Source organism: Natrix helvetica, assembly GCF_964273705.1.
Source record: "Natrix helvetica genome assembly, chromosome: Z".
Taxonomy (NCBI): domain Eukaryota; kingdom Metazoa; phylum Chordata; class Lepidosauria; order Squamata; family Natricidae; genus Natrix; species Natrix helvetica.
Genome location: NC_138554.1, coordinates 20,421,561 through 20,446,689, shown reverse-complemented (window position 1 = coordinate 20,446,689; position 25,129 = coordinate 20,421,561). Strand labels below are relative to the sequence as shown.

The window sequence follows — 25,129 nt, the reverse complement described above, 5'->3', positions numbered from 1 at the left end:
GGCCGGCAAGTCATTCCCACAAAGCAGGCCACACCTACAGAAGAGGTTCTAAAAAAATTTGAAACCCACCACTGGCCTAATTGTTCTGGTGTGCAGTGCCCTATAGCGCCGTTTTAGGGTAGAAGTTGAAACAATTTATGTCCAGGATGTAAGGGATCTGTAGATATTTTCCCCACTGATCAGATGCTAGAGGTGCAACATCTCACCAGCTTTCTGAGGGTTGCTCAGGAACCCTGATATTTAAAAGTTAAGTTGGTGATGTCAGATGCCTCTCCAGTAGAAGTTTTATCTCCTCCTCTTTTCACTCCTCCCTCCCCTTCAGATCTTGCTGTGTAGAAGATTACTTGATGTCGAAACTCACCCTCACTTCTTCCCATTTCTGTTTTGGGAGTTGAGCCTCTGGCTTCTGGAGGAGGAAAAGAAGGGGCTATCAAATTAGTGACCTGGTGGTGCACGCTCCTGGCCATGCACTCCGGAAAGTGATCTCTTGCACCTGTTTTTCACCACTTCAGCATGGCTGGTTTAGTATTTCCACACGGTTTGTTCACCCTGATGCTCGGACTGAGTCTGCGAGGTAAGCTGGTTTTGTGGGCGAGGGAGGAAGGTCTGTGAAAATCCCACCAACGGTTGAGTGGAAGATTGTGGTCCTCTCTGCTGTTTCCTTTCTTTTAAAGACTGGGTGATGGGATGATGGCGGAGAGGGATGGAGGTGAAAAACAAGTCATAAATGAGGTTGCTAAGGTTGACTTTAGGGCTGAGGATGGTGATTGAGCACTCAGCCAGAGAGACTCAAGGCGGAGCTGTTATTTAGCAAATCTTGCATGAAAAGTTCTCAGATTTGATTCTGAGCACTTCCCGATAATAGGGTGGTATTTCATCATTCGAACACAGACCATCCGTTAAAGGGTGGTTAAAATGCTAAACCTGCGAATCCATGGCTTGTTATAGATTATTCTATCCATTGCTATTATCTTCTGTGTCTTCAGGAGTCATGGCTTTTTTCTTGTTAAGCAGGCTTTCACTTTCGGAAAACTTCAATAAGGAAAGAAAAGTTGAAAAATTGGCCAGAGTTGCTTCTAAAGGAACCATTCGCCTGCTCTAATTTTGAACCAGGATGAACGATTTTTCACCACAAAAGCGGGGTTTGTTGTCGCTGAAAATGTAAAAATTGGCAAATCGCGCGCGCACACACACTCACAACCACAGGAAGTGCCAGCTGATCGGCACAAGATCCCATTGCAAAATGTAGTTAGCTATGCTTTGCTGGATGGTTTGAGAAATGTTTGCTGGGTCTCTTTATCATGTTAAACCTGATTAGTGTAATGCAGGGGTGTCCAAACTTGGGAACTTTAAGACTTGTGGACTTCAACTCCCAGAATTCCCCAGCCAGCCTGGCTGGGGAATTCTGGGAGTTGAAATCCACAAGTCTTAAAGTTCCCAAGTTTGGATACCCCTGGTGTAATGTATATACTTGGGTTCTCCCACCCTCCCTGTTCATCCTTGTAGCTGTTTCCTTGCCAATTCATTAGTTCCATGCATAGTAGTTACGCTAATTTTCCTTCAGATATTTTTTAAAGTGTTTTTCATTTGACATTTTCCAAACATTAAAATCACAATTACACTTTTACAGCTTTACATTATCAATATTTTTTTCCGATTTCGGGTTTTTCATTTTCCATTCTATTATCTTATACAATATTCTTATTTGTTTCATACTTTCTCATTTTTTACAATATATACATCTATATACAATATTTCCATCTCTATTGCTTTCTAAGTCTATGCCATCTCTTTTCATTTTGTTTGCTATGTGTTTCTTATGCATTGATTTTACATCTCTTTTCGAGCCAGTTATATCACCTATTCCATATCTTGTAGCACTTTGTTTCCTCTCTATCTCTTAGTTCCATCGTTAGTTTGTCCATTTCCGAGCATTTTAGCACCTTTTTTATGATTTCTGCATTTGAGGGAATGTTTCCAACTTTGGGCAAATGAGATTCCGGCAGCAATAATTATATGAAGCATTATATATTGAATATCCTTACTAATATATTTTTTTCATATTATTCCTAGAAGAAACAGCTCAGGGTTCATGACAATTTTTTGTTCTTTTATTTCTTCTAACCATTTTTGAATTTTTATCCAGAATTCTTTGGCTTTCGGACACATCCACCACAAATGATAGAAGGTCCCCTGTTGGTGGTTACATTTCCATATTTATTGTGAATGGTTATTTATTTTAATTATATACATTTTAATGTATTTGTATTGGCCATTTATTATTTTTACAAATACCTCATGGAAAACATCCAACTCACTTTCCTTCTCTTACAATACCCTGTGAGGTGGGTTTAACTGAGAGAGAATGACTGTCCCAAGATCATCCAGCTGGCTTTCATGCCTAAGCAGGACTTGAACTCACAGCTTCCCGATTTCTAGCCTGATGCCTTAACCGCTAGATCAGACTGGCTCTCTGTGCTATATTAATAACCTGTCTTTTTTCCCCAGGAGCTCAATCTGACTCCCTAGGGATCTCCTATCATTGTTCCCCACAATAACAACACCCCTGCGAGGTTGTTTATTTTTTATCTTCTTTTACCCTGCAAATTGTCAGTTCCCACCTTGAAGTGCCTTGAAACCTCTTGTTCACAAAATTTATTTCAAACATTTTGTTAGGCCACCATATTAAACCAGCCAGCATTTTAAAAATAGGGATATTTCTGATATTCCAGCACTTTCTGCCACAGTTCTCCCAGAAACAATTCCTGTCAAAGAGAACAAAATGGCATGTTTTGTTAGTCCACTTCGGTGTTATGTAGGCTTTAATCTCTCACACTTAACATTTGCATCTTGTTGTAAAGTACTCAGAGTGGAAAGGTTGTTCCAAATGTCGCATCAGCATTTACCACTGATGAGTCAATGCAGAGAACAAAACATATAGATGGTCCTCAACTTATGATCACTCACTTAGCAACCGTTCAAAGTTACAATGGAACTTTCCCCCCCTCCCCCTGCAAAGGTAATGGCTCTCTCTCCGTTTTGGATGCTTAAAACCAGCCCACATTTATGGCCACATTTGCAGCAACCTGCAGTCACATGACTATGATTTACAATGTTTTGCTGAAATATGGAATTTATTTTCAGGTTTTGACAAACTACCCCATAGCAAGCAATGGGTTCGCTTAATGACCATTTAACAACTGCTGAGAAAAACGATCAGGATGGTCATGTGGTAACTCACTTTACGACTTACATCACGACTTACAACCATAATGGGCGAGTTCCATTTGGGTCATAAGTTGAGGACTACCCATAGATGCTTTGATCCCTTTAAAAAAAAAATCTTCAGTCTCAATAGAAGTTGGCAAAATATCTCTGATTGCAAATTCCACGAATGAGAAATGAGTAGGACAAAGACATTTAGAGGATTTAGCTTTCAGAGTTCGTTGTAACTCTGACCTCCTTATGGCAACTATGGCAACCACCACGTCTTCCAGCTTTTCAAAGATTGAGGAGACAATCTGGGATGGGTTTGACCCTGTGACCCCCGAAGGCATGGACAGGATTATGGGGAGACTCAGTGCTGCCACTTGTGTGCTGGACCCGTGTCCCTCTTGGTTAGTTTCGGCTTCCCGGGAGGTGACACGAGGCTGGCTCCAGGCGATTACCAACGCTTCATTGAGAGAGGGGTTCTTTCCCACCGCCTTGAAGGAGGCGGTGGTGAGGCCCCTCCTTAAGAAGCCTTCCCTGGACCCAGCCTCTTTAGCCAACTATCATCCGGTCTCCAACCTTCGCTTTGTAGCAAAGGTTGTCGAGAGTGTGGTAGCACATCAGCTTCCCCAGTACCTGGCTGAAGCTGTCTACCTGGATCCGTTTCAGTCGGGTTTCAGGCCCGGGTACAGCATGGAGACGGCATTGGTTGCGTTGGTCGATGATCTCTGGCAGGCCCGGGACAGGGGCTGCTCCTCTGTCCTGGTCCTATTAGACCTCTCGGCGGCTTTCGATACCATCGACCATGGTATCCTACTGCGACGACTCGGGGGGTTGGGAGTGGGGGGCACCGTTTTATGGTGGTTCTCCTCCTACCAGTCGGATCGGTCGCAGTTTGTGTTGACTGGAGGGCAGAGATCGACCCCCAAGTGCATCATTTGTGGGGTGCCCCAGGTGTCGGTTCTCTCAACCCTCCTGTTCAACATATACATGAAACCGCTGGGTGAGATCATCCGTGGTTTTGGGACACGGTATCATCAATATGCTGATGATACCCAACTTTTCATCTCTACCCCAAACCACCCAAATGATGCCCTCGACGTGATGTCCTGATGCCTGGAGGCTGTGCGGATCTGGATGGGGAGGAACAGGCTCAAGCTCAATCCCTCCAAGACTGAGTGACTGTGGTTTCTGTCATCCCGATTTGTACATCTTGTTCCATCTTTGATGATAGGGGGAGAAATTTTAGCCCCCTCAGAGAAGGCTCACAATCTGGGAGTCCTCCTGGATACGCGGCTTAGTTTAGAAGAACACCTGACAGCTGTGACCAGGGGGGCCTTTTACCAGGTTCGCCTGGTACGTCAGTTGCGCCCCTTCCTGGATCAGGATGCTCTGTGCACAGTCACTCATGCCCTCGTCCTTTCTCGCCTGGACTACTGCAATGCTCTCTACATGGGGCTGCCCTTGAAGAGCACCCGGAGGCTTCAACTGGTCCAGAATGCGGCCGCGCGGGTTGTCATGGGGGTACCTAGGTGCTCCCATGTTACACCCCTTTTAGGCGGCCTGCACTGGTTGCCGGTTGTTTTCCGGGTGCGATTCAAGGTATTAATTATGACCTTTAAAGCGCTCCATGGCTTAGGCCCAGGGTACCTGCGAGACCACCTACTGCCACCAGGAGCCTCCCACCGTCCAGTACGATCCCACAGAGTTGGCCTCCTCAGGGTGCCGTCGGCCAGGCAGTGTCGGCTGGTGACCCCCAGGGGGAGAGCCTTCTCTGTGGGAGCGCCTTCCCTCTGGAATGAGCTGCCCCCGGAGCTCCGCATAATCCCTGACCTCCGGTCCTTCCGACGCACCCTAAAAAGTTGGCTTTTCCAGCAAGCCGGCCTAGCCTGTTAATTTTAATTTTAACTTATTTTAAATGTATTGTTTTTTTTTAAAAAAAAATCGGTTTTGTTTTTTTTTGGAAATGAATTTAATCTTTTTTTAACTTTTGAGATGTGTGTTTTTTAATGTTGTACGCCGCCCTGAGTCCTTTTGGAGAAGGGTGGCATATAAATCCAAATAAACCACTAACCACTAAACCAGTGGTGAAATTCAATTTTTTTATTAATGGTTCTGTGGGCGTAGCTTGGTGGGTGTGGCATGGTTTGATGGGCGTGGCAGGGGAAGGATATTGCAAAATCTCCATTCCCACCCCAATCTAGGACCAGCCCGAGGTGGCATTTGCTGGTTCTCCGAACTACTCAAAATTTCCGCTACCGGTTCTCTAGAACCTGTCAGAACCTGCTGGATTTCACCCCTGGATGTGTGGTTTCCAATGATAGATATTTTGTGATTAGTGGTATGTCCAGTGTTGGAAGGGTGGGAGAAAGGAATGGATGTATGGATGGAAGGAGGGAGGGAGGGAAGGAGGAAAGGAAGGAAGGAAGGAAGGAAGGAAGGAAGGAAGGAAGGAAGGAAGGAAGGAAGGAAGGAAGGAAGGAAAGAGGAGGAGGAGGAGGAGGAGGAGGAGGAGGAGGAGGAGGAGGAAACCAACTTTTCACTTCTCCTCAGGTGAATTTATGTTAAAAAGTGTCATCCATAGACGGAATGAAGAAAACAGCCCAGGTTCACTGAATGAGATCCCTTCAAAAAGGGAGAGTCAGCCCAAGACAAAATATCAAGAGAGGGCAGGTACCAGTGACCCAAGAATGGAAACAGCATAGATTGGCCAGTTGGAGTGGAAACATTTGTCTATATAGGTACTCAATTTACAACCACAATTAAGCTCAAAATTTAAGTGAGAAATTTGTTAAGTGAGTTTTGCCTCAATTTACAATTTTTCTTGCTACAGTTGTTAAATGAATCACTACAGTGGTTAAGTTAGCAACACAGTTATTAAGTGAATCTGGTTTCCCCATTGTCTTTGCTTGTCAGAAGGTCGCAAAAGGTGATCCCACAACCCTGGGACATTGTAACTGTCATAAATGCGAGTCAGTTCTCAAGCATCCAAATGTAAATCATGTGACCATTGAGATGCTGTGACGATCATAAATGTGAAAAATGGTCATAAGTCACTTTTTCAGTGCCATTGTAACTTTGAAAAGTCATTAAGTGAACTGTTGTAAGTCAAGCAATACCTGTAATGAGGATAAGCTCAATTCATAAACTGGACCAAGTTGTGGACAGAAGTTGTTTTTTTTTTGGAGGGGGGGGGGTTACTGGGAGGGGCAGATATCATACATTCCTGCCCTCAAGATATATTAGCAACTTTTCTTCTAATGGCTGGTTGATGGTTGTGAAGATCAGCTGTACAGTTTTTTCAAGCATTTGCTTGAGTAAATCCATTGGAGATGCAGAGATGGATACAGTCTGGTCATAGAAAGTGTATCAGTTGGTTACAAAAAGGCTTTCGTGCATCTCTTCCACAGTCAACAAACATAATTCATATTAACTGATAAAGTGGAAGATTAGGCACTTCACCCAGTTTAAGAAAATTGGCAGTCCAGTGCAACCCCAGGCCTTCTAGATCAGGAGTGTCAAACTTGATTTCATTGAGGGCCACATCAGGGTTGTGTTTGATCTCATGTGTGTGTCTAGGGGTGTGTGGCCAGCTCAACATCATTTGTGTCAGGGGCACCTGTGGTGGCCAAGTGCTAAGGCAGGACATCCCTCAGACCCTCCATCTCTCTCACTATAATCTCCTTCCTTCCTTTTCTTCTTTTTCCTTCTCTCTTCCTTCTCCTTTCTTCTTCCCCTCTTTCCTTATTTTTCCTTCCTTGCTCTCCTCCCATCTTTCCTTCTTTTTCTTTCCGCTTTCCGCTTTCCCTTTCCCCTTTCCTGTCCCTTCTTGGATGCTCAAATGGAAAAGGGGAAACATTTCTCCTTTTATTTGTTTTGCGTTTAGTTTATTTTGCTAGCCTTCTGCCAGATAAAATGGAGCCTGGCCCCTGGGCCCCATTTTTGCTCGCAGTGGCACCGTAGGCTGGTCCTTCACTGTTTCCAAGGTGACCAAGCGGGACAGATCTAAGCAACTTGCGGGCTGGATATGGCCCACGGGCCTTGAATTTGACACCGCTATCCTAGATAATATAGAACCTCCCAGGATACAGGTTTTCAATATGCTCATCACAAGAAGTAGGGAACCCATTAAACAATAAATTGATAGATGATAGAATATAAGACACAGGTCCCATTTGTAATTTAAAAAACCACATTCAGTTTCTTTTTTTATTTTTTATTTTAATTTTAAAAACAAACACAACACATCCTTCTTTACATACTATAGAAAATGTATCAGTTGGTTACAAAAAGGCTTACGTGCATCTCTTCCACAGTCAACAAACATAATTCATATTAACTCATCTATTTTAACTCAGATATTTATACATGTTACCATCATCATACCTCCATTTTCATTTGACTATAATTGTTTAAACGTCCTTCATCATAAAATATACCAAGATTTAATACATAACCACATACTGGCATTTCATTTACTATTTCTAAAATCCTCTAATAACACTGAATCCTTATGTCCTATTCTAGCTAAACATCCATAATATTTAATAACAAAATTTTCTCATCCTCCTTTCCAAATCACTGTTTACAATTTACATCCAGTTTCCTTATGTTGTACCCATACCTGTATATACATTGTTATTATTATCCCTCCTTTATTTAACTATATCCTGTATCATAACATTTTCCCCTAATAATCAAGACTTAATTATATCTAACTTAGTTCTTTTTTATTAACCTTTACATATAATCCAAAAGGATTTCTAATCTTCCTTTCATGGGTACCATTCAATATTCATATACAATTATTACTTATCATAACACTACACATTGTATACATTATTATCATTATCAATTATTTATTTAACTATATCTATTGTCACTAAATTTCACTGTTTAACTAGTTTAAAATTATACTCTTCCATCTATCAACCTGTATCTTTCCAGTAGCAAAACAGTCTCATATCTTCTGCCATTTGTGGTGTCAGTCCTCTAATCATCTCCTTAATCAACTTTGTATGGACTCCTCTTAGCAACTCCTTGCTTATAAAATCTCTCATGTAATTTCGATGCCCTTCTTCTGTTTCCTTAATCAGCTTATCTTTGATTGTCAGTAATGTTAATAAAATTTCTCTCTTTAAATCCATAAATTCTTTTGTTTTTCCTTCTTCTGTATCTTGCCGTCTGGGGTAGATTTCCCCTCCATTTGATTCCTCTTTCAGTATTCCACTCTTTCCATTTTCAGAGACAAACCAATCACCATAAATATCAGCAAATTTAATTTCTTTATATTCATTTTCCTCTTCGATTTTTAGGATTTTAACCACCACTTTTTCCACTTGATAAACATCTCCAACTTCTTCATCATATTTTGCTGTTAGATGCTCTAAGTCTTCCAACTTCTTCTCTATCCTCTCATATATTTGATAATTTTGGTATTTCTGAGAATATTTTTTGCGGATTTGAAGTTTCTTTCTGCTGTTGAAATTGTGCCATTATCTCCAGCTAACAAACACTGCTGCTTTAGCTTGGAAAGTTAACAAGATTAAGCATAGTTTCAGAATAATGTTTTATTTTCACTTTTTTCTGGTTAAAGATATACTTCAAAGGGACATCTGTATGCTTTTCTTATCACTCTCTATAAACAAGCAGTGAGACCTTGGAGTGCCAAGCCAGGATAATCAGTGAGAAAAGTAAGAGTGTTTCATTTCCAATACACAAACCTCCAGCCTCCGAGTAGCAGTGCTATTGTTGCAATTTTCTTTGTTTCTTTTTTGTATTTCAAGTTTTAAAAAAGTCCAATTCTTGAATGAGTTAGAAGAACACCCACAGTAATGAAAGAGGAGAATTTTAGTCCATAGGTTACAAAGAATAATAAAAGAAAAAAAATAGAAGAAAACTTAATCCATTCGTTTTAAAAGGCTTGCATAAATTCCATCCATGAAGATAGCATTTAAAAAGTAAGATAACCCATTGTCCAAAACCATTCCAAACTTAATTCCACCGCTTATTTCTTCTGTTCTCCAATTTAAATTAATTTTAAGTTTTTTATAGGCAGTCTCTTTTAAAATGGTAAAAATTCCTCACCAGCTGGAAACACTTTCTCTTTCCGTATCCTTCCGTTTTGGAGCTGCCATGACTTCATCAGCCTAATGGCTGGATTTTTTGTCGCCGGCTTGAAGAATTTCTCTTGGATCGATCAGCGACTTTGTGATGTCCCTGAGATCAGCAAGACGTATTCTTCCTGTTTACCATCTTTGCAGGATGGTTTAGGTCCGTTTGGACCACCCAGTGGCAAAAGTATCGACGGCGATCTCAGAGCATTGAGATCGCACGTCGTCTCGTCCCGACATTGGCTCCTCCTCTCCCACATTCAGTTTCTTCTTTCTCTTGGCAGGATGGTGATATAATGGATGATAGCCTCACACTTTGGGACAGGAAAGGCGGTTAACACCTGCGCATTGATTTTAATTTTAATTAATTGATTAAGTAAATACTGTACACAAAAAGAGAAAGAACTAAATAAAGAGTAGAAAGGTTATAGGACAAAATCAATCAATCAATAAATAGAATGTTTCCATGTATTCTGAGAGTCGACAAAACCACACACATTACAATTAACAGCATAAAAATAACCTGATTTGACAGAAGTACGATTCTTGCCCCTAGGACCTCATTATTCTAAAATTTTCACATTCATAACTCAATTATTAAATTTTCAAGAAATTTCTAACATTGAGCAATGATTAGTTTTGTTGCTAACAGGAAATTATCATCTTATTTTTAGGGGAATTGTTGAATCATACAAATGCTAGCTCTTGGGAGCATTCAGTTCTTTGTTTTGATATTATCTTCATCAGAAAGTTAACTATATACAGCTCTAAATTAACCCTTTAAGTGGTCTTCATGGATATCTGGTAAAGGTGATGTTAAAATTATGTATTCAAAAATGGAAAATTCTGTATTCAAAATGGAAAACCGTCAAGTTATTGGATAGAAAGGTCATCAGGCAGCCAAACACTGCTTAAACCAAACCTACCCATTAGAGAATATGGGTAGGTTTGGTTGATATTGACTTGTCTGCTTGAAGAGAATTGAAGCTGATGAAATCATCGTTTCATCGGTGTTATTCAATTCTTCACACACATAAATCCGAAACTGATGAAGGTCTCAATTGCAACAGTACTACACTACACACCATGCCCAGCAGAATACACAAGCACTCAAATATGTGGACTTTGGGATCTTACTGTATTCCCCTTCATCAATTTGAAGTTCCATTTTGATGGACAAATATACAAATTCATTGAAGGAACACCCAAAAGATCACTCATCTCAAGATTCATAACAGAAATAATAAAGCAACTCCTGAAAAAAATAGTCCTCCCACAGATACAATCGGTATTGTTCTATTATACAGAGGACATACTTATCATTATCAAAAGGGATCGCTTAGCTTTAGAACCATGTCTAATTCCATGTAATCAGAAGGATAAGAAAAAAAGAAAACAGCAGCAGTGTGAGTCTTCCTGCACACATTCATCAGCAAGAAAAACCATGGCAAACTATAAAGTAGGTGTAGTACAAAACAACCCCAACAGTTAAGTACTCAACTGTCACGGGGCCAAAATCACACATAAGAAGCTGTGTCAGAACTCTTTATGGTCAAGCAAAATTGCACCGCAATAACCCAAAACTCCAAAAAAGGAGAAATAAAAAAGGAGAAATATAGCATGCTCCAAACTATAGATATTCACACCGCTTCCTCAAAAAGTGTCTTTCCATTCATCCACTACAAAATCTGGCCAATTTATGAATAGAACAACCCACCCACCCCCCGTTCTTGTTGGGTCACTGGGTAGCCAGTGCCACCAGTGAGGGCACCTTTCATGTCCTCATCAAGGAGAGGGATCGAATATCCCATAACCATGTGAGCCACCACGCTCCTACAGAATAACTTTATCTTATATGAAAAATATCTCGGAAGCTTCTAACATAATAGCCAATTATGTTGATTTTGTAAACCAACAAAATCTCTCCAGGGCATCCTGCACAAAAACAAAGGCCCAACAAGGAATTATCTGCAGTGTAAAGTTCAAGGATTAGAAGACCTCCAAGGTCCCTTTCAACTCTGTTATTCTATTCTATTCTATTCTATTCTATTCTATTCTATTCTAACTTATTTTCCAAGGCATCTGAAAGCAAGATAAGAAACAATAGATGGATTTGGAGGAGGAGCTTCCTGGAGGATGGCGGTCAGCCTCTGAGCCCCGTGTTTTCTCGGGGCTCTTTTTGACCTGGGCTGGGTGCTGCTGGCCCGTAGACGAGCTGGAGGACCACAAATCTACACAATGACCACCCTGGCTTATTTCTGGACCCTAGTGGTCCCCCAGGGTGGCCGGACGGCACAGAAAAGCGGAAGAAAGTAAATCAAGCTTTGAAATCTGAAGTGAGCTGGGAAATGGCGGTCGGCGTTTTGGGCGCGTCGGCTTACTCCGGGGGGATTGCAGGCGTCGACGGCTGCTGGAGCTGTCGTCTTGGCGTTCTGATTCGATCTATTTGGCTGGCGTTTGCGGGCGTTTTTACAAGCCACGACAGCTACGACAGCCTGAGGCAAGACCAACGACGCCCTGAGCGGTTAGTGTCGGGGACACGATGGCGTCCCATACGAGAGAAGGTGGAGGGAGGTGTTGGTGGCAGAGGCGGCCCGGAAGACCATCGGGGGGCTTTAAACATCAATCCCCCGACCCGCTGGACCCGCCGGGAGCCCCGAGCCTTCTAGAAGCCCAGTGGAGATCGTGGGAGGTCGGAGCTGGGCGTGAAACATCTGTTGTGAAACATCTGAGTCGCCGGGGATGTTGGATTTGTTGAGGGCGCCGGAGTGAATAACAGAGGCCTCCTGAAATGGCGCGGAGGCGACGCTGGAGCTTGAAAGGTGCACGGTGAGCCGCTGACACCACCCCCCTCCCCATTAGGGATTGTTTACTTGCCTTCGTATAGACTCTGAGAACTCTTACCATCTGGGGCTTGGAAGAACTGCGGGGAATTATTTGAACTCCCCCCCCCTGCCGCTATGAATCATCTGCTCACCCTCTTATGGACTTTTAAGAACTGCCTAACCCCTACTATGGGCCCTATTTATTTTTAGCTACTTCTACCTATTTCTTTCTCCATCCCTCTTTTTCCCATTTTGTTATCTTGGTTGCCGTTCTGTTATGATTTTTACGGGTAGACTTATTTAACACCTCAGCACCCAGAATCCATCTTTAGCCCGGTGTATTTACTATTTATCATTTGTCATGTATGCGAGGTCTGACCTTATTTTATTGCGGGAATCCCCCCTCTCGCAGTTATGTCCTCCTGCCCTTTCTAGGACCCACCTCGAGGACGGGTTTATTAACCCAGAGAGGTGGAGGAAGCGCACATTGAGGGTTTTTTTAATAAATTCTTTTTTAAAAATTGTAAGGGGTTCTAGGGGTGGGGGGGGGGAACCGGTTAGGAGGGATGGTAGAGCCAGGCACTTAGGTGTGGTCGAAAGAGGAGGGAGCGGAGTGGGGGAGGAGAGGGAAGATAGCATTCCTGTTCAGGGCTCCTTAATACCAACGGTCGTGGGGAGGGGCAGGTGTGAGGACAATTTAAGAGCGCGTAGTCGGTTGGGAGACTGGGGCTTTTGGTCATTCCCGGTCGTTTGTACCAACCCCTGCATACTAGGTGGTCAGGATCTACAGACCCAAGGCCTGAGACTGCTGTTATGCAACGCGAGGTCCGTTGTCAATAAGGCCCCCCTCATCTACGATCTAATTTTGGAGGGGGAGCCGGACCTCGCCGGAATAACCGAAACCTGGCTGGACCACGAGGGAGGTCTACCCCTTGTGGAAATGTGTCCACCAGGTTATCGAGCATTTCACCAGCCTCGGGCCCAGGGAAGGGGCGGTGGGGTAGCAGTGATTATCCGGGAAGACTTAGGGCCGAGAGAGTTCACCGTGCCGCAGACATCCGGGTGTGAGTCCCTCGTCGTGAGATGGGGCCCAGGGAGGCAGTTGGGCCTGCTGATAGTATACCTGGCTCCTCGCTATACGTCAGCGGCCCTGCCCGAACTCCTTGAGCTGATCTCATCGGTGGCGGTTGAGACCCCCAAACTTTTAGTGATGGGGGATTTTAACCTGCCGTCGATGGGAGAAGCGTCTGAGGGGGTGCGGGAGTTCATGGCTTCCATGACAGCCATGGACCTGACCCAGTTAATTCAGGGCCCTACTCACGAGGGAGGCCACACCCTGGACCTTGTTTTTGTCTCTGGCCAGTGGACGAGTGATCTGGGAATAGGGGATCTAGACATTATTCCCCTGTCATGGTCGGATCACTCACTTCTCCGGCTGGACTTCCCTGGTGCTACCCCCCGCCGCGAGGAGGCGGAACTGGAAGGTATTAGATGGTTCCGCCCCAAGCGCCTGATGGAACCAGATAGGTTCCAGACGGAACTTGGGCCACCTCCTGTGGACCTGACCCGCCCCCGGGTGGAGGACCTGGTAGACGCATGGAATAGTGCGACTACCGGGGCCCTAGACCGGGTGGCGCCTTTGCGGCCTCTCCTGCGGCGACGAACCACCCTGGCACCTTGGTTTACCGAGGAGCTAAGGGTGATGAAACGCCACAAGAGACGCCTAGAGAGTCGTTGGAGATCCTCCCGTTCCGAATTTGACCGAGCACAGGTACGAGCATATTTGAAGACGTACCTCGTGGCATTAAGAGCGGCCAAACGTCAACATTGTGCCGCTCTTATTGCGTCTGCAGATAACCGCCCTGCCGCCCTGTTTCGGGTGACCCGCTCCCTCTTGTTTGAGAGACCACGGGAAGCCCCACTACAGGGCAGAGCAGAGGAGTTTGGGAAATATCTACAGGACAAAGTCGCTCAAATCCGGACGGGATGGGCCCCTTTCAGTGGTCCAGTGGAGACGCCCGTGGCGAGTCTTGAGGGACCGCTTTGGGAGGAGTTCGACTCGGTTGCCATCGAGGATTTGGACAGGTTGCGTGGACGTCTGCGACCCACCACATGTTTATTGGACCCGTGTCCCTCCTGGCTTGTACTGGCATCCTGGGAGGTTACGCGCGACTGGCTCCTGGGCCTGGTGAACGCCTCGTTGGGTGAGGGGTCCCTACCGGCCGCCTTGAAAGAGGCGGTGGTGAGGCCCCTGCTCAAGAAGCCTTCCCTGGACCCAACGGACCTAGTCAATTATCGTCCAGTCTCCAACCTTCCTTTTTTAGCGAAGGTTGTAGAGAGTGTGGTGGTACAGCAGTTCCCTCGTCACCTGGAGGAAAATGATTATCTAGACCCGCGCCAGTCCGGCTTCCGACCCGGGCACAGCACGGAGACGGCCTTGGTCGCATTGGTTGATGATCTCTGGAGGGCCAGAGATAGGGGTTGTTCCTCTATCCTGGTCCTATTAGATCTCTCGGCGGCGTTCGATACCATCGACCATGGTATCCTGTTGCACCGGCTAGAGGGGCTGGGAGTCAGGGGCACCGTTTTACGGTGGTTTGGCTCCTACCTCTCTGATCGGACGCAACGTGTGTTGGCAGGGGAGCAGAGTTCGACCCGGAGGCCACTCACATGTGGAGTGCCACAGGGATCGGTGCTCTCGCCTCTCCTGTTCAACACATATATGAAACCGCTGGGCGAGATCATCCGTGGTTTTGGGGTGGGATATCATCTGTATGCTGATGATACTCAGCTATACATTTCCACCCCGAACCACCCCAATGAGGCCGTCGAAATGATGTCCCGGTGTCTGGAGGCCGTACGGGTCTGGATGGATGGCAACCGACTAAAACTCAACCCTTCCAAGACGGAGTGGCTGTGGCTTCCGGCCTCCCGGTTCAACCAGGTGCTTCCATCTCTGGCCATTGGGGGCGTCCAACTAGCCCCCATGGAACAGGTGCGCAATTTGGGCGTCCTCCTAGATGCCCGGCTGTCCATGGATGACCATGTAACAGCCGTGGCAAGGGGGGCGTTCCATCAGGTCCGCCTGATGCGCCAATTGCGCCCCTTATTGGACCGGGATGCCCTACGCACAGTCACCCATGCGCTAGTGACGTCTCGCCTGGATTACTGCAATGCTCTCTACATGGGGCTTCCCTTGAGATGCACTCGGAGACTACAGTTGGTCCAGAACGCGGCCGCGCGGGTGATTATGGGGAGGACTAGATACTCCCCTGTAACACCTCTCCTGCGCGAGCTGCACTGGCTTCCTGTGGTCTACCGAGTGCGTTTCAAGGTTTTGATTATGATCTTTAAAGCGCTTCATGGCATAGGGCCTAGTTACATGCAGGATCGCATCCTGCCCCACACATCCCTACGACCAATTCGCTCACACAGAGAGGGACTTCTCCGGGTGCCGTCCGCCAAACAGTGCCGGGGGGCGACGCCCAGGAGCAGAGCCTTCTCTGTGATGGGCCCAGCCCTGTGGAATGACCTCCCCCGTGACATCAGGATTACTTCCGATCTCCGCTCCTTCCGTGTACAGCTGAAGACCCACCTCTTTCAATTATCTGGCCTGGCTCAATCGTAATTTCTCTTATTCCTCCTAACTGTTTTTAAATTGTCTTTTAAACGTTAAATTTTTAATTGCATATTGGGTTCTTACAATTGGGGTATTTTAATGCTGATTTTAACTGTCTATATGATGTAATTTGTTACCTCCTCCGTGTCCGTGTCCGTGTATGTGTATGTGTGTTTTGTATGTATGTATGTTTATGTGTTTTTTATACATCTTCTATGTTTTATATGCTCCATTGTACGCCGCCCCGAGTCCTACTTGGAAAGGGAGCGGCTAATAAATTCATATTATTATTATTATTATTATTAAACTAATCAAGGATTGAACCAACCTAGAACTAAGAGGAATTTCTTAAGAGTGAGAACAATTAACTAGCGGAGGTCAACCTGTTTTCCAAAGTATCTGAAGACCAGACAAGGAATAATGGATGGAAACTGGTCAAGGAGAGATTCAACCTAGAAATAAAGAGAAATTTTCTGACAGTGATGACAATCAACTAATGGAACAACTTGCCATCAGAAGTTGTAGGGGCTTCATCACTGGAGGTTTTTAAGAAGAGACTGGATAACCACCTGTCTGATATGGTTTAGGGTCTCCTGTTTGAGCTGAGGATTGGACTAGAAGACCTGCAATGTCCGTTCCAGCTCTATTCTGATTGATTGATGGGAGGGGGGGACAGGAAGAAAATGGAGAGAATTCATCCACAAGGAGACCTAATAAAATAACCCATTTCACAACACATTGACAAGTTCAATCAACATTTCAATTAGGAAACTTTAGACCTCTTTGATCAAGCCTGGTCCTTAAATGCAAGAGAATTCCAACAGGCATGGCACTTTAACCATGAACAGATCCACTGAGATAAGATCCGTAAACCATTCACGAATGGAAGCAACCAAAGATCAGAAAAACAAGACCTAAACACATCCTTCCTCAGCTTACATCTTAACCAACTCCCTGTGAAGCAGCACTAGCTAAACAAAAACAAAGAAGAAGAGATAGCCACTTAAAGACCAATCAATAAAGAAACAATGTCCCAAATAATAATAATAATAATAATAATAATAATAATAATAATAATAATAATAATAATTTTATTTGATTAGCCACAACCCTCTCCCGAAGGACTCGGGGCGGCGTACAATCAAACGGATAAAAATACACATGAGACAAACATATATACAAAAGAACAAAGACATATACATATGTGCATAGAGGAGGATTGACTTATAAGTGCAAGACAGTTAAAAATACAATTTAAAATCCCCTTAGATAAAATTACTAAATTAAAAAACCCATCAGGAGCGTTACGAAGTTATGGTCGAGCCAGGCCAGCTATTTGGAAAAGGTGGGTCTTGAGCTTGACACGGAAGGAGCGGAGGTCAGTAGTGGTCCTAATATCCGGGGGGAGGTCATTCCACAGGGCTGGGCCCGCCACAGAGAAGGTGCTCCTAGGCGCCGCCCCATGGCACTGTCTGGTAGACGGCACCTGGAGAAGTCCCTCTCTGTGCGAGCGGATGGGTCGTAGGGATGTATGGGGCAGAATACGATCCCGCAGGTAACTAGGACCTGAGCCATGGAGCGCTTTAAAGATCGTAATCAAAACCTTGAAACGCACTCGATAGACCACAGGAAGCCAGTGCAGCTCGCGCAGGAGAGGTGTCACATGGGAGTACTTGGTACTCCCCATAATCACCCGCGCGGCCGCATTCTGGACCAACTGCAGTCTCCGAGTGCATTTCAAGGGAAGCCCCATGTAGAGAGCGTTACAGTAGTCCAGGTGAGACGTCACCAGCGCATGGGTGACTGTGCGTAAGGCGTCCCGGTCCAATAGGGGGCGCAATTGGCGCACCAGGCGAACCTGGTGGAACGCCCCCCTGGCCACGGCTGTCACATGTTCATCCATGGACAGCCTGGCATCCAGGAGGACGCCCAAATTGCGCGCCCGCTCCACGGGGGCGAGTTGAATGCCCCCAATGGCCAGAGATGGAATTATCTGGTTGAACCGGGGGGCCGGAACCCACAGCCACTCCGTCTTGGAAGGGTTGAGCCTGAGTCGGTTGTCATCCATCCAGACCCGTACGGCTTCCACACACCGGGACATCACTTCGACGGCCTCGTTGGGGTGGTTCGGGGTGGAAATGTACAGCTGAGTATCATCAGCGTACAGATGATATCCCACCCCGAAACCACGGATGATCTCACCCAGCGGCTTCATGTATGTGTTGAACAGGAGCGGCGAGAGGACCGACCCCTGTGGCACCCCACAAGTAAGGGGGCTTAGGGTCGACCTCTGCTCCCCTGCCAACACACGTTGCGTCCGGCCGGAGAGGTAGGAGCCGAACCACCGCAAAACGGTGCCCCGGACCCCCAACCCCTCCAGTCGGTGCAACAGGATACCATGGTCGATGGTATCAAAAGCCGCCGAGAGGTCTAATAGGACCAGGATAGAGGAACAACCCCTATCTCTGGCCCTCCAGAGATCATCTACCAACGCGACCAAGGCCGTCTCTGTGCTGTGCCCAGGGCGAAAGCCGGACTGGCGCGGGTCTAGATAATCATTCTCCTCCAGATGTCGTGGGAACTGAGAAGCCACCACACTCTGTACAACCTTCGCCAAAAAGGGAAGGTTGGAGACAGGATGATAATTGGCCAGCTCCGTAGGGTCCAGGGAAGGCTTCTTGAGCAAGGGTCTCACCACCGCCTCTTTCAAGGCGGCCGGGAGAGACCCCTCACCCAACGAAGCGTTCACTAGGCCCAGGAGCCAGTCGCGTGTAACCTCCCAGGAAGCCAGTACAAGCCAGGAGGGACACGGGTCCAGCAAACATGTGGTAGGTCGCAGTCGTCCACGCAATCTGTCCAAATCCTCGATGACAACCAAGTCAAACTCCTCCCAAGAAGGTTTCTCAAGACTCGCCACTGGCGTCTCGACTGGGCCACTGAAGGGGACCCAATCCTTCCGGATTTGAGCGACTTTATCCAGCATATATTTCCCAAACTCCTCTGCCCTACCCTGTAGAGGGGCCTCCCGCGGCCTCTGAAACAGAAGGGAGCGGGACACCCGAAACAGGGCGGCAGGGCGGTTCTCTGCGGATGCAATGAGAGCGGCACAATATTGATAGGACAAGTTACCATAGAGAAACAGCCAACAAGCTCATTTCTCCCTCTGATGATGTTACCCAGTATGGTAATGAAAGGTGCACATGAAGAGAAGCAAGTTCAGAAAACCTTGTCACCATTCACATCCTCATCAATGTTCCCTCTAATTTTTTTTCAGTGTGAGCAGAAAAGTATAGTGTTTGAGCGGCACATTTTTATGCCTGAGCAGCACCTGAATTTTTTTCACAGGTGTCACCTAAGACAACAACAAAATCAGTATTATTTGAAACTCAAAGTTATGTTTATTCAAGGTACCCGCTTAATTAAAAGTGTTATATGGTATCACTTAACAACCCTCCTGCTTAGCAACTAAAATGTTGGGTCAGAAACTCTGGCATTTGAAGCATGCAAGTCTTAAAGCTGTCAAGTTGCAAGACCCTTGCACCCCTAGCCCTTTAGAAAAAAAACAACCCAGGGTCTTCAAACCTGACAGCTTGAAGACTTGTGGACTTCAACTCCCAGAATTCCTTCTCTAGTCATGTTGGCTCAGGAACTCTGGCATTGAAGCATGCAAGTCTTAAAGCTGTCAAGTTGCAAGACCCTTGCACCCCTAACCCTTTAGAAAAAAAAATCCAGGGTCTTCAAACCTGACAGCTTGAAGACTTGTGGACTTCAACTCCCAGAATTCCTCCTCCAGTCATGTTGTGGCAACGTCATCTGCGTGGATCCATCTTCGGCTTTTTTCACAGGGGGCAGGGCTGCTGCTGAAGATGCCGACGACGAGCCACTGCCGCCACCAGAATAACAGCTGCCTCCTCCTCCTCCTCCAACAGCACCACCACATTTGGAGTGAAGCCGCCAAAGCTCCCGCTGGCGCCCTCCTCCACTCGGAGTACCTGAGCTGGGCACCGCGTTACCCCTGCTGCCTTCGCCGCCGCCGCCGTGCTTTTGAGAAGCCATGAGGCCTTTTTCCCCTGCTGCGCCCCCTCCGCCGCTTCCTACTGGCTCCCGCGGCCTCATGGCTCCTCAAAAGCACAGCAGAGGAGGAGGGGGCAGGGGTAACGCGGGGCTCAGCTCAGGTGCTCCGAACGGAGGGGGAGGCGACGCTGCCACGGGCGGGGGCGCCGGCGGGAGCTTTGGTGGCTTCACCTCTGCCGCAGCGTCGGGCAGCAAATGTGGTGGTGCTGTTAGAGGAGGAGGAGGCGGCAGCAGATATTCTGGTAGCGGCATGGGCTTTGGGGGTTTACTTTAGCTGCAGCGCCGGGCGCAAGCAGCTAGGTTTGGCCGCCCACAAAGGACCTCCCCGGGCTTGCTTTCCTGGCGTCAGTCGCCACACGCTCACCAAAACAAGTCCGGGGAGGTCCTTTGCGGGCGGCCAGTTCTAGCCGTCTGCAAAGGACCTCCCCAGCCTCCGGCGTCTGTGACAGCAGAAAGCACTGCGCGGCAGTTGGAAACTGCTGCGCGGTGTTTTCTTGCCACCTGCGCGGCCACGCAGCTGCGCACCTTAGAGGGAACAGTGATCCTCATTGGGGTCAGAAGCTTATGGTGATTGTTCTGAGATATCTAGAAAGTTCTTTCCTGTTTCTTCTTGGAATCCAGAGAGGGACTTTCTTCTTTCATTCAGAATTCTTGCTTTGGGCCAGTTGATGGCATCCAATGCTTGTTTCTGCTGGAGGCCACCACCCTACCATACCTGAAGCTACCAGATTTGGGTTGGTGTAGGTGGGACTGGTGGGTGGAGAACCAGTTTTTAAGAGCTAAGTGCTCCCTCTTACTGTCAGTCCTTGGATTTTGAGGTAGGCCAGGTCTGAAATAGATGCCAGAAAGATTCCAGGAATGTGTTTTTGTTTTGAAGGCCAGAATAACAGAATCGTGAAAGCCTGATCCTCTTATATCAAACAAAATCAAGATGGAATTATTCTGACCCTTTTAGGCCTCCTCCTTCCTCAGGACTGATTTGCTGTTTCTCCTTCAACAGTTCATCCATTTTCAACTTAACTCCAAATTTCTTTACACTCGGCAGTTGATGGTAGATTCCAAACTTGGACTGCAAAAATTGGGATGGCCATTTGATATCCGCAAAGACATCTTTGCTGGCATCTGGTGGTTGGTAGATTTTTTTTCCAGTCCACAGCTAATAAAATAGTTCTCAACTTATGACCATAACTGGGACCAGATTTTTTGTTACTAAACAAGTAACTCCAGCCTATTCTGGAGGAAGGACAAGGGCTTGAGGAAAACAATGGCTTTAAGAGTGGTTTCCAGAATTGCCTCCCACAATGGCCCATTGTTTCTCCTCAGTTGTGTCCATTTATGCTTCTTCTGGCATGGGCTAAAACAGTGATGGCGAACCTATGGCACGCGTGCCAAAGGTGGCACATGGAGGCCTCTCTGAGGGCACATGAGCCATCACCTAGCTCAGTTCCACTGTGTATGCGTCTCCCACCGGCCAGCTGATTTTCAGGTCTTGGCCATGCATGCGGGAAAACCGCGTCCGTGTGCAAGTGACAGAGGGATCGCATGTGCATGCACAGGGCTGGGGGGAGCGCAAGGGGTCCACAGGTCAGATTGTGGCAGCAAGATTTCCTGTGTTGTCTTTACCACAAAGGAACCACTCAGAACCAGCATGTTTCTTCAAAAAATGGCCCCTAGCAGCTTCAGGGCCTGACTTAAAGCAGCACTCACCTGATTATTTGCAATTTTTTTTATAATTAGCTTTCTTAGGAAAGGTGTTAATGTGCTTTACACTTCTCTCCCACACACATTCACAGTATCTCATATGTAGAATTTTCCCTCCATTCGCCGGAGGGATTTACTAATTGCTTGTCATTTTTGCAATCTACAGTGCTAAAATCCTGGGGGAGAGGTGATGACTTAGAGCAGCGTTTCTCAACACTGGCCACTTTCAGTAGAAATGATGAACCTATAATTGCTAAAATGTAGAAATTGTTAATATTTGAAATAGAAGAAGAGAAAGAATGCCAGATGGTTCAAATGAAACAAACAATATGTTAAAAGTTATGATATTTATGTAGTTGCTTACCAACCACATCTAAATTATATTCTTGATGAATGTATTCTATTTTATTTTTCTTTATGTACACTGAGAGTTTATGGACCAAAGACAAATTCCTTGTGTGTCCAATCATACTTCACCAATAAAGAATTCTATTCTATTCTATTCTATCCTATTCTATCCTATCTTATTCTATAAAGAATTCTATTCTATTTACAATCCCCAAAGCACGTCACAACCTTTGAGCACCCCTAATGTTTGGAAATTGAAAAACTTAACACGCCCCAATTGATGAAGTGGGCTAAACTGTTATATTAATATTTTAATATTTTACAAAGCTTCTGAAAGCTTAACATTGCTAGAACTGAGTTCATGATAAAATAGGCTAAACTTTTAGCTCATCTTATCATACATTCAACTCTGGAAATGTTAAGCTTTCAGAAGCTTTGTAAAATATACAACTATAAGAGCAGGAAGCTCTTCATTTGTGAAGGGGGTCCTGCTGATTATGTGTTTTCAAATTGGTGTCAGTTCTTACCAACCAAACAAATAACTTTCTCCAGGAAGATTTATCTTCAACATGTTCCTTCAGATCTTTCATAAATGTACCCACAATTGCTATTCATCTCCCTTGCTGCTGCAGGTAGTCCTCCACTTACAATAGTTCATTTAATGACCATTCAAAGTTACAATGGCACTGAAAAAAATGACATGACCGTTTTTCACTTTATTACTGTTGCAGCGTTCCTATGGTTACGTGATTAAAATTCGGATGCTTGGCAACTGGTTCATATTTATGACGATTGCACTGTCCAGGGTCCTGTGATCACCTTTTGCAAATGTCTGACAAGCAAAATCAACGGGGAAGACAGATTCACTTAACAACTGTGATACTAACTTGACAACCGCAGTGATTCACTTAGCAAATGTGGGAAGAAAGGTTGCAAAATGGGGAAAACTCACTTAACTAATGTCTCACTTGAGTTTTGGGCTCAATTGTGGTTGAAAGTTGAGAACTACCTGTTTGTTCTCTTTTTCTCTCTTCTTCCACTTTCCCAGCATATTTCCCACTTATTAAGGGAGTGAGGCCTTTACACCAGAGGTGTCAAATTCGCAGCCTGTGGGCCAGATGCATCATGCACTGGCCACGCCCATACCCAGTTTAGCGAAGGAGAAAAAAGTCATGATACGTCATATGTTGATGCCATGACGACATGAGTTTGACACCTCTGCTTTACACAACTGTGTTTCCAAAACATGGTTTTGTAATTTGAGCCTGGCGGCCTGGCCATTAAGGTTCCAAATGAAAACTCTTGACCTCCTGTATTGTTTGATGATCCATTTGTTTACTTTCCAGGCTAACTGAGATATTTTCAGGCATTTCCTCCAAAATCAAAAGTTACGATGTGATCCTACTGTTACATAAATATTGGAAATGTGTGAATCATAACTTTATTCCTTCAACAAATTGAGTTAGGATGTCAGCCATTCAAAGTACAGTAGTCTGAAGGAAGAAACCCAAATCATTATTTTAATGTTGAGAATCTTGCAAATCTGAAAGAAATTCTCCTTTTCCTCACCTTTAACTTTGCACAAAACAACAGAGGGGTATTTTCTGAGATGCTTCTCCTGTGGCCCGCCAGTGGCCAGCAGAGCTGGTGGCAGACTCAAACAGTGAGGCGGTTGGGAAGGAACATGGGCCAGTCCTGGAGTCTGGGGAAGGCTCTGATGAGTGCTCTGCATTGGAGGCAGAGATGGGGCCAAAGCCGTATTCCAGTTATCAGCTGCCTTCAGAGTCGGATATCAGTGGGGCAGAAGAACAGCTGGAGCCTATTCCCGATGTGCACATGTGCAGAGCTGCCAGGAGAAGGGAACAGCTAAGGAACATGGGCCGACGGGAGTAAAGACACAGGTAGATGGTGAATGGTCCCTCCCATAAGGAATAAAGGGGAGTGAAAGGGAGGGGAATTTGCAGGAGACTATTCAATTCATTAGGGTAAAGATCTGTTCCTGACTTCTTGCCAAGTAATTGCTGCTACAGCATGGCATTTGAAAGATATCAGCCTGGCAGCTCTCCAAGCCTGTTAAAGCTCCGTAGTTGTGAAATCTCATGAAAGACTTTATCAAATCTGAACTTTAAAAAAAAAAAGCTGGTGCCCATTTATTGGTCAGGTGTGTTTTTGAAGCCCGAGTATAGTGTCTCTACCCAGAAGAGGGGAAGTCACACTCCAGTCAGCAATCCCATGTGGTGTTGCATACATCACACATAAACACCCACGTGTAACTGTTTCCCCTACTTTGTTTTCTTTTTACATAAGATCCCTAACTCCCCCCACAGAGAGATTTACATCTAAAAGAGTGTGGGAACCATCCCTTAAACATTAAGTGTTGTGAGAGGTGGTGAGAAAAAAACCCAAGCTGCTCTCTTCCATATACCTTAAAGGCAAGCAGCTTTCATCTCAGCCAATCCCCCCCACTCTAATATCCAGGCACTTAATACTTGATGATTAGACAAGGGAAACAATACTAATTATTTTATAGGCCCTACTTTCTACAGAGCTATGCAACATGAAGATGTGGATGGAAGATGCTTGTATTGATTTTATATGCATTTTCCTGTAACATTTAACTCTTTATCTGGTTATTCAATTTATATATTACTTCTTCACATTTCTATACTGCTCATCATAAGCGACTCTTATACTTTATACAACTTTTTCATAGTTAATGCTAAACAGCAATAGATAGGCAGTATTCACCCACTTAAAAATTACCTCTGCTGAAAACCAGGGGGCAATTGTATTTTGTGTTGTTAGAATTTCAGTGCGACTGTCATTGAGTATATGGACTGGGGCTTGTCAATTGTACGCTCATTGTTAAGTTACTGCTAATCAAGCAAGCAAGTAAGCAAGCAATGTTTTACATTGGAAACACCAGTCTTCATTGTTGATGATTACTAGTCTATTAGAAAAAGGTGAACAGAATAAAAGAGTCGGAAGAGACCTTGGAGGTCCTCTGGTCCAACTTCCTGCTGTATAGTGCTTATTGATACTACAGAATCAGTTGGCTGGGTGACTTGGGCCAATCAAGAGGAGACCGAGAGTTCTAGTCCTGCCTCAAGTATGAAAGCTGATTGGGTGACTTTGGGCCAATCAAAAGGAGACTGAGATTTCTAGTCCTGCTTTAGGTATGAAAGCCAGCTGGCTGACTGGTCAGTAACTCTCTCAGCCCAATCCACATCATAGGATTG

The 25,129-nt window shown here is 45.4% G+C and overlaps 1 protein-coding gene across 1 annotated transcript in view; it reads left to right on the top strand.

Annotated features, from left to right (window-relative positions):
• Window positions 1-252: 252 nt before the first annotated feature.
• ITGAL (integrin subunit alpha L) overlaps window positions 253-25,129 on the top strand; it is a 103,188-nt gene continuing 78,311 nt past the window's right edge. The window contains exon 1 of the mRNA XM_081931993.1: window positions 253-574. Within this exon, the coding sequence (XP_081788119.1) occupies window positions 514-574 (61 nt within the window). The 5' untranslated portion in view covers window positions 253-513. The remainder of the gene's footprint in view (window positions 575-25,129) is intronic.